This window comes from Oncorhynchus tshawytscha, linkage group LG11 (assembly GCF_018296145.1).
Source record: "Oncorhynchus tshawytscha isolate Ot180627B linkage group LG11, Otsh_v2.0, whole genome shotgun sequence".
In the NCBI taxonomy this organism is placed as follows: domain Eukaryota; kingdom Metazoa; phylum Chordata; class Actinopteri; order Salmoniformes; family Salmonidae; genus Oncorhynchus; species Oncorhynchus tshawytscha.
The window spans coordinates 30,974,330-30,984,321 of record NC_056439.1 but is presented as its reverse complement, the minus strand read 5'-3'; the positions used below and the strand labels follow the sequence as shown (position 1 = coordinate 30,984,321).

At 42.5% G+C, this 9,992-nt stretch overlaps 1 protein-coding gene across 1 annotated transcript in view; it reads left to right on the top strand.

Annotated features, from left to right (window-relative positions):
- The first annotated feature begins 1,001 nt into the window (after nucleotides 1-1,001).
- The window catches only part of LOC112233217 (BTB/POZ domain-containing protein 7), a 28,175-nt gene continuing 19,184 nt past the window's right edge, over nucleotides 1,002-9,992 (top strand). Inside the window, 2 exon segments of the mRNA XM_024400682.2 lie at nucleotides 1,002-1,352; nucleotides 8,318-8,550. Of these exon segments, the coding sequence (XP_024256450.2) occupies nucleotides 8,469-8,550 (82 nt within the window). The 5' untranslated portion in view covers nucleotides 1,002-1,352; nucleotides 8,318-8,468.

The window sequence follows — 9,992 nt, the reverse complement described above, 5'->3', positions numbered from 1 at the left end:
GATGTTTAATATGAGTCTGGAAAGAGAGTTTAGTCAAGCCAGACACCGAGGTATTTGTAGTTGTCCACATATTCTAAGTCAGAACCGTCCAGAGAAATGATGCTAGTCGGGCGGGCGGGTGCGGGCAGCGATCGGTTGAAAAGCATGCATTTAGTTTTACTAGCGTTTAAGAGCAGTTGGAGGCCACGGAAGGAGAGTTGTATGGCATTGAAGCTTGTTTGGAGGTTTGTTAACACAGTGTCCAAAGAAGGGCCAGATGTATACAGAATGGTGTCGTCTGCGTAGAGGTGGATCAGGGAATCACCCGTAGCAAGAGCGACATCGTTGATATATACAGAGAAAAGAGTCAGCCCGAGAATTGAACCCTGTGGCACCCCCATAGAGACTGCCGGAGGTCCGGACAACAGGTCCTCCGATTTGACACACTGAACTCTATCTGAGAAGTATTTGGTGAACCAGGCGAGGCAGTCATTTGAGAAACCAAGGCTGTCGAGTCTGCCGATAAGAATACAGTGATTGACAGAGTCGAAAGCTTTAGCCAGGTCGATGAAGACGGCTGCACAGTACTGTCTTTTATCAATGGCGGTTATGATATCGTTTAGTACCTTGAGCTTGGCTGAGGTGCACCAGTGACCAGCTCGGAAACCGGATTGCACAGCGGTGAAGGTTAGGTGGGATTCGAAATGGTCAGTGATCTATTTGTTAACTTGGCTTTCGAAGCAGTGCCTAGACTGCTGTGCCACTCTGGTGTCCTGGCTTTGGCCCCAAGTGCAAGTCTGCCGGAGCCATGGCCCAGTGAGACTAGGTTGCCGGCCGGAGTTTGGAAACAGAAAAGTCTGAGCCTTCTGGGCAAAACAATGGGGTAAATTCTGTATGGAAATTAACTTTTAAAAAATGTATATCATGAAAACTGGAGCGGAGGCCTATCATCATATTGGCCTGTGTTGCTTGCACATACAGCTAGACGGCGCTCGCAAGCTGACAATTCCAGATTCGAACCAGTCAGCAAACAGCGTTTGGATAGGCCACACCACCACCCACCCAACCAGGCGCCGCGCAAGGATGAGTGTTTTTAAGGAAAATCAATCTAAGCTAAGGAACACGTCTTGAGTTTCTATTCTCGGAAAAAGGACATGCAATTTGCTGAAAAGTCGAGGCAAAGTGGATCTAAAGGCACATGTAGGATTCTCTCTGTGTATTTGGCGTCGATTTATGCTTAATGATCGGTGTTACAAAGGGGAGTTGTGCCGTAGGTTAAGACAAAAAAATTCTACAAGGAAATCATCAAAACTTCATTCTGGAATCCACTTAAAAGGGAGAATAATTTCTGAAATAAGCTAAATCTGCTCAAGGTACAGTGACACCTTAAACTATTCAATCAACGATCTATCGCAGGTCCATATGCCTTTTTGACCAGATATTTATTTTTACAGAACTTGTCAAGTCTCCAAAGAGCAACTCAAAGCGGACGTAGAAACCGACATGTAGGCTAATTACAGGGTTATGAACATGGCTAACATGCTACCGACATGTTTATTTTTATCACTCAACTTGTTTGCTATAATGTCCATTTTTACTGTGAGTCATTGTTTCCGATTCAGTCGAGCGTAGGCTATTCCATGATACGATGCTGGCATGCGACGGGTTTAGCAGGAATAATCGAAATGCTGTCAGCAAGGCAACAATGGCTCCGTGGTATGACTTACAATACTAACAAAGCCTTTCCACGACATTCATGTTATGGCTTAAGTTAGGTATCTTATTTGTAGGCTACGATGCAGCTACCCTGAAAGGTCCGATCCATATGCTATTCCGCTAACAAGAACATTTGTTAAATTGTAAAAAAAAAAAAAAAACGAACTAATTTAACAAATAGTTATACATTTGTTGCTATTTATTGCTACTGTATCGACACTGTAGGCCTATCCAATTAGTTGTTGGCGGATCGCGCTATAGCAATAATGTAGCCTAGCTACATTTCCTCTTTAGCCTACTGTTGAAGTGACTGATGCGGCGTTGAAATGAGAGGTTTCCCCATTTCTAGCAATGTCAAAAATTCGAATGTTTTTTTTGTTGTTGCCATCGTTGGCAGATCAATGTATTAAACTTGAATTTGACTGCAACAGCAACAACATTTTAAGAACCTATACTATGGCAACTCGAATTTAGTCTGTTAGGGCATACCTCAGGTAGCAGAATGTTTAGTTGTCTGTATCCTATAACTATAGGATGTTTAGGTTATAGGAGCCTATGGAGTGTGAAATCCACCACTATGTAATTGAGATGAATCAGAATGGCTCACACAGGCATCTGATTAGAATGATGCCATGACTGGTTTGCCCTATATTGTCCTAAGAAAGCTGGGACATTTAAAAAAAATTTTTTTTAAATTGATTAAGGCACATGCATCCTTCATGCAAAACTATGTTTACTCAATTACTCTGTGGCCTAAAGCCAATATAAATTATAACATGACAAAGGCCATTAGTTATCTGCTTCCATAGATTTGTGTCCTTGAGGTGCCTGCTTTCCTTCCTTCTAGATAAAGACATGTATTATTTTCTCTGGGCAACAGAGTAAAATGTAGACAGTTACTCAGAAATGACAACTATTGCATAACCTGAGAAATATCCCACAATAATGAAGTGCATGGTCCACATATCTTCTGTCACAAGGAAATTAGCCAAAGTAAGTCATCTGAATTGGAGAGATTGAGCTGAAGGTGGTAAGTTATTAACAGTGGATTTATTCTCAAATAAAGTTCCTGTTGAACGCTGACCCATATTTGGGAAAAGCAGGTCAGTGCTTTGTTTCCCAAGATGTTGAATGTCACCCTGAGAGTCTGGCTGAAGACTCAGGCTCAGGCCTGTTTACCATAGATATCCAGTTCCTTCACTGTTTGTAATGCCAAGGTAGACTGTTGAATGATGAGGTCATTAATTTGCACACACAGCATAACAGAGGCTCACTAGCTTCCACGAGTTGCTTTGACATGAAGACCACTTTTTGTGTCCTTAGTTTATTTGTTTTGTCAGGGTGCTAGTTTATGATCACACATCCTCAATTTAAATATTATGGTGACACTATACCAAAGATGGTTTGGTATGGTTTAGAAACTTGGGAACCAACCTCAGTTATCAGTGTAGCCTGTTACCGCCTGGACTTGAAATATCTGCACACCTAGAAAAAAAACTCCAGGCTTCTGTCATAACTGTCAATTACAGGGGGCAGTTTGGAAAACTTATCCCATCCGCATTGTCCTCTAGAATAACGGACATTTTGGGGTAATAAATACATCACGTTTTCTACTAATACTACTTCTGGGCAAATAGGGCTATAGTCTTAATAATAACAGTTATACACCAAATATAGGCATAATTTGGAAGTGGGAACAGTGGAGAAATAGGATTTCTTTCTTCCTGCATCTTAAGGGAATGCAATGCTCAGTTAGATACGGTCTGTAGAGGTGCTGTCATCACCATAAATGCTGATAGTATTTCGACCACGTAAAATATTTATTGAAGCCGAACTGACATTTTATCAGAAACACATTGGGTCGTTTTCACAGCTTTCTTTTTCCTGACAACCGGTCAAGCTGATGTCATTTGGACATGTTGTACAGAAAATCTTTCCTGTTGTTTTTGCTTTATTGTATTTCCTTCCCAGTACCTGAACATACTTGCTTCCTGGAAAGATGACAGAGAACTTTACCGACGTCAACCAGATTGTAGCGTTCATTCTATCGATCTATTACATGATTCTGTTGAGCAAGGTTTTATTTAGTCTTCTAGGGCAACATATAATGACAAAAGAGAAGCTACATGTATCTAATTATAGACAAGTTGACTAACAAATAGCCTATCAAAATGTAGAAACATATCTAAATCAGGCAAAACAAAATCCTGCACCCCCTGTCAAATAATCATTATGCAGTCTTTGACTTTAGCCTATAGCACAATTCCTATATTAGTGGGTTGGGTGTGGGCCTCAGATTTTCACTTTATCGCATATAGTTGGTGGGTGCGGATGCGTTATTAGCAATTGCGTGCGGGTGAACAAACAGCTGACCCTGCGCACCACTCCAGTGTGCTTCTGTTTTCTGGTCTGTTCTGGGCGTTTATGGTAGCTGCCCTAACAGAGGCTGTAATCAGTAGAATGAACGGCTGCGCTGCTCACCTGATTGGCCTGATGAACCAGAGCACTGCGGAGCTAAGCAGTTTGTGACATGGCCCTGTAAGTCTATCCCAGTGACTCACAGACTCCATAAATACACATCGCTGGCTGTTTCTTACTGCCATTTTTAGAGTAAAATGTATAGAGTTCTGTTCCTGATTAGTGAGTTTATGCTGCAAAAACATTTAGGCCTGTCGACTCAGCAGAACGTCTAACGAAAGACCATAAACCTGAGGAAAAAGTAGGGAAAATAATAAAATCCAGGTCAGCTCTCACATCTTTCTTTAGAATAGACTGCTGAGCTCTGGCCCAAATCTGTCCAACATAGTGAAACAGACATTTTATGGCAATGTTTCAGAACGACGAGGAAACTAGCCACATGTCAAGATGTACTGGAAATGGTCACAAAATGAGTGAAAGAGTGTGTCCTGTCACTGACTGAATGGTGATTGATCCATTTTGTCAGTTCGGGTGAAGATGTCTTGGTCAGGTGTAAGCTCAGCAGAAGGTGCCAAGACACATCAACTTCACGGCCGACCCTGTGGTCATCATACTAACAAGCTCTGTGTCCCGCTCTATAGTAACCCCCCCCCCCCAAGCTATCCCAGCCCTTCATTAGAAGGCTTATTAAACCTCTCTGATACAGTAGCAAAGGCCCCAGATATAGGGACATGCAGGGGAGGGGACATGCTGTCTCAGACAGTGTGAGTCCGGCTCATTAGTTAGCACAGTAGTAAAGCACACAATGAAAATGATGCAGTGAGAGCCTACTTGTTATTCCCCCTTCACTCTCCTGTTCAACAATTGGCTGACGTGTCTTGGTAAAAGACCATTATTATTATTAGAATAGCATTGTGATGTCCCAAACCTCAATTTCCAGGTCAGGGAGTCACACATCCTGACCTTTTTGATGGGATCTTGGGACTGCTTTGTTTTATGGTAATGGTGATTGGATGGATGTTTGAGCTATAAACTGGTAGTGCAACCCAAATGAATAGAGAATGCTTTAGAAATCAATAGCCTTCCACATCTTCATTGTAAGTAAATGAAGAGAAACTCCCTGTGGGGCATGGAGCGCTAATATATTGCCTTGTGAATGATTGAACTGATATAGTTTACTATTAGTTTATGGCCTTGGTGCTTTATTGATGCCAGGGAAATGCATATAACATAGCATCAATTTTGCTAAGATGTTGATGCTTTTCAAAGAGGATAAAATATGCTACCATGAAGTGAATGTATGTCTCTTTTCTGCTGCTGGTGTTTCAGTCATCCACTGTCTATCTTTGGTGTCAATTGCATTGTGATTGGTCAATGTGCAGTGCCTTTTGGATCATAGAATGAATTTGAGCAGTAACCATTTGAAAAACTAGACCAATCTGCAACTCTGGACTATAGGTGGATTGTATAAACAGTAGTCAAATGGGCATTTTGCATCTGCTTTGACTATAGAGTACTTAGTAGGTCAAATCATCCCAATTGTTACTGTCTCCCTTATACAAATTCATGGCTGTGCGCACGTGTGAGCTGGACTCTGTGGGATGACAGACACTGTTGGTGATCTGATAAAGGCTGAACAGGAGGGGTTTGGGAGAGCTGGAATTTTAGGAAGATATGAGTAGAACCCAGAGATATGCCTGTCTCCCTTTTTCTATTCCTACGCGCTCTAATAACGAAATCCATATAAATTATTGATAAAATGACTTGACTGTCATTTGAATAATAGATTGGTCCTATTCCCGCCTGGTGTTTTGTATGGTAATGTGCGGTGGGAGGCTGAGATGCTCTGTACACTCTTAGAAAAAAAGGTTCTGGATAGATCAAAAAAGGGTTCTATACTTGCTTCACATATGGCACCCCTTAAGGTTCTATTTAGAATCCTATATGGAATCCAAGGTTCTATACGGAACTAATTCTGGTTCAGTGAAGAAGAACCCCTGGGTTCCTGATTAAAGAATCCTACAAAGGGGTGTCATATATGAAGCAAACAAAATAACCCTTTTTGGTTCTATGCAGAACCTTTTATTCTTAGATTGTAAGTGGCAGATTAAATACAGCGACCCAGTCCACTGTGGTGAGTGTTTGCAAGCTACAGAGTGGAAGAATCAAATCAAATCAAATCAAATTTTATTTGTCACATACACAGAGAGGGCATGGGGAGGGCCATGGCGTGAGGCCTTTCCCCTGTCACCTCTCATTAGTGACACATAGCCCAGCTCACCTTGCCTTTCATCTTGCCGCTCCCCTCCCTAAACCCAACTCCGGCCCGTCCCAGCACCCTGCTCCAGCCCATCTGTGTCCCTCCCCCACACATCATTCCTCTGCCTATTCAACATCAGAGTGAGAGAGTGGAGTTAGACTTGGGATGCTGAGGAGACATCGAGTGTCCAGGTCTCAAGGAAATTGTTGTTTTACAAACATTAAGATATGCTTCCAGGATCCTAGTGGAAAATGTGGTTCTTGAAGATGATTGTTTTGGACTCTGGCTGTAAAGTTGGGAGTGTGTTGTTTGGCTGATGTGATGGATGCATTGCTGCTCTGCTTTCTACTGCACCTCAGAGGTCCTTTTGTAAACAAGACAGCACATCTGGGTTTTTTCCTCTATCCTAGATATAAAAATTCTCTACACAAATCCAATCCATATTCAACCTGAAGCCTGGCTTATTTTTATTAACGTCACCATTTGGGCTCTCGAGTGGCGCAGCGGTCTAAGGCACTGCAGCTCAGTGCTTGAGGCGTCACTACAGACCCTGGTTTGATTCCAGGCTGTATCACAACCGGCCGTGATTGGGAGTCCCATAGGGTGGCGCACAATTGACCCAGCATCGTCCAGGGTAGGCCATCATTGTAAATAAGAATTTGTTCTTAACTGACTTGCCTAGTTAAATAAAGGTTAACTAAACAAATCCTTCGGATGAAACAACGATCAACCATAACTTAGTATATGTGAAACAGTTTTAGTAGTTTTGAGTGTATTCTTGTGAATGTTTGGTTTCCCATTGTGTGAGTGTTGAGTAAGAGCTTGTGGTTTTACAGTGGGCCTCTGGGAGGATGGTTATAGTGCTGCTCTATGGGGGAAAGCACAGTGATTTATTAGCATGCCGGGGGGCATCCATCTGAGATAAAGCAGATCTCCCATCGCATTGGAGCTCCCCCTCCAGCCTCCCAGAGGGTCAGGACGTGTCTTTGTTGGGGTTAGGGGGATGGGTTTGTTGATGGTCATATAATCTTTAGATTTGTATCAAACATTGTTTTGCTTCAAGCTATGATCTGGATAAGAGTGTCTGCTAAAATATAAATGTGTGTGTTATTTTTTGACAGTAGACCGTAGCAGACCACCATGACTAACAGCTGTCACTTGTATTTGCTCACATGCATAAAGACATGCAGACAGTTAACTTACTATTTCAGAGCTCAAACCAAAGAAACTGCCGACCAACGCAGTTCAGAGTAGGGTTACGTCCAGGTTCGGTCAATGGAGGAGCTAACCGAGAGAGGGAGGTTGGGTGCAGGAGCGAACTGGGGCTAGGGCTGGGCCTGCAGAGAGAGAGTGGTTGAGCTGGAGTTTGTATGGGGCTTTTTGTCTAAAAGAGGTAGGCTGGACAGGGCTGGGGTCTGGTTTCCTACAAAGATCGCCATACATCTGTATTGCATTTATGATTGCCTGCCAATCAACAGGCCGAGAGAGTGCAACAGTCTCAAGTGGTGCTAACCTTAAGCCACTGTTGAGCAGCTTTGGATGGTTTAGAATCTAGATATTAAATGATATCAACATTTTGATGTTTTTATTCCTCATATAGCCTCTGCACGTATAGCAATAGCAAATATATGCAGTGTTATACAAGAGGAAGTTCATGATTTAGATTTTCAAAAGGAATTTCAGAGGCAAAAAACTGTGTCCATCCTCTGTCTGAAAAAGTATTATTATTATTTTTTAGTAATGTGAGGTTGAGATCAGTTGGAGTAACAGATTCCTTCACCCCTGGACAGGATGTATGGTTATGCATTAAGACTGGTCTGTTTGAGTTGTATTAACAGTCTCATCGGGGCTTAATTCACATGGCACTTTACTCAGTAACAAAGTTACTCAAAAACAATCAAATCACTCCATAGCTACCCCCCCCCCCCGATCTCCCCTTCACAGGCATGGCAGGTTGGGCTTGGGTGTCAGAGGAGGCTCCAGAGGACCCGGCCCTGAGAGAGGGAGCCGATGGCTGAGGAATGAAGTGCTTCGCCCGGGCAGAATGAAGATGCAGGAGGGGAGATCCCAGAACAACAAGTGAAGAAGAGTCACAATGGGTGCCAATGCATCCAGCTACTCGCACTCATGCTCCCCTCGTATAGGAGGAAACACACAGATACAGCAGACCTTCATAGGTAGGTTCTCAATGTTCTTACATACACTACGGGTATTATAGTAAAGTTTCTTCAAAATGTTGATTATCAGTGACCTCAACAGACCTTCGCGGCAAGGATATGAACATAGAAAAATGATATACTTAAATGTGATGCATGATACAGGAATGTACAGGTCATTGTGGAGGGAGGGAGGTTGGAGTTGATCTTTTCACTTCCAGTGTAACATTTCAATCAGCAACTGATTTTAGGCTCAGATTTCAAATCAAATTGTATTGGTCACATGCATAGCAGATGTTAATGTGAGTGTAGCGCAATGCTTGTGCTTCTAGTTCCGACAGTGCACTAATATCTAACAAGTAATCTAACAATTTCCCAACAACTACCTAATACACACAAGTGTAAAGGAATGAATAAGAATATGTACATATAAATATATGGATGAGCGATGACCAAACGGCATAGGCAAGATGCAGTAGATGGTATAGAGTACAGTATGAGATGAGTAATGTAGGGTATGTAAACATTATATTAAGTGGCATTGTTTAAAGTGGCTAGTGATACATTTTTTCCCCTCAATTTGTCCATTATTAAAGTGGCTGGAGTTGAGTCAGTATGTTGGCAGCAGCCACTCAGTGTTAGTGGTGGCTGTTTAACAGTCTGATGGCCTTGAGATAGAAGCTGTTTTTCAGTCTCTTGGTCCCAGCTTTGATGCACCTGTACTGACCTCGTCTTCTGGATGACAGCGGGGTGAACAGGCAGTGGCTCGGGTGGTTGTTGTCCTTGATGGTCTTTTTGGCCTTTCTGTGACATCGGGTGGTGTAGGTGTCCTGAAGGGCAGGTAGTTTGCCCCCCGGTGATGCGTTGTGCAGACCTCACTACCCTCTGGAGAGCCTTACGATTTTTTTGCAAGAGTTCTGTCAGTCAGAAGTATTTATTTTTTCTTGACTTATGAAATGAATGTCATCTGTCTGCGTTGCTGGGCTGGAAGTGTTCGAGCTGCATTCTATTCAACTTGTATTTGATCTGACTACTCTTGCAGAGAACTGTTCAGTCATCCACCACTGCCTCTGTTAATTCCAGACTCCAAGCATCAATTCCTCATTCATTATATATCACTGCAGGGTCTTATTGATGGCCTTTTAGGAGTGGCTGCTTATTCATTTTTTGTGTGTATTTTTTTTTGTCTGCTTAACGAAAAAAAAACTGGCTTTTATAGTAATTTTCCTGTTACACGTTTCTTGTCTGTAGTTCTAGAGACAGGTCCATGCTCAGGGAAATTTGATTGGGTTGAAAAGCCCTGTAGATTGCAAAAAAATAACTGGATGTTCTTTGCGGTTCTAATGTTTGTTGGTTGTAAGCTTAGCTGTGCCGGCGTAGACAGAGGATGATTCACAGTATTAGAATGACTACTATGTGGGTCACAGTGATGGATGCTCAGGGAAGGAAGGGCAGAGAGACTT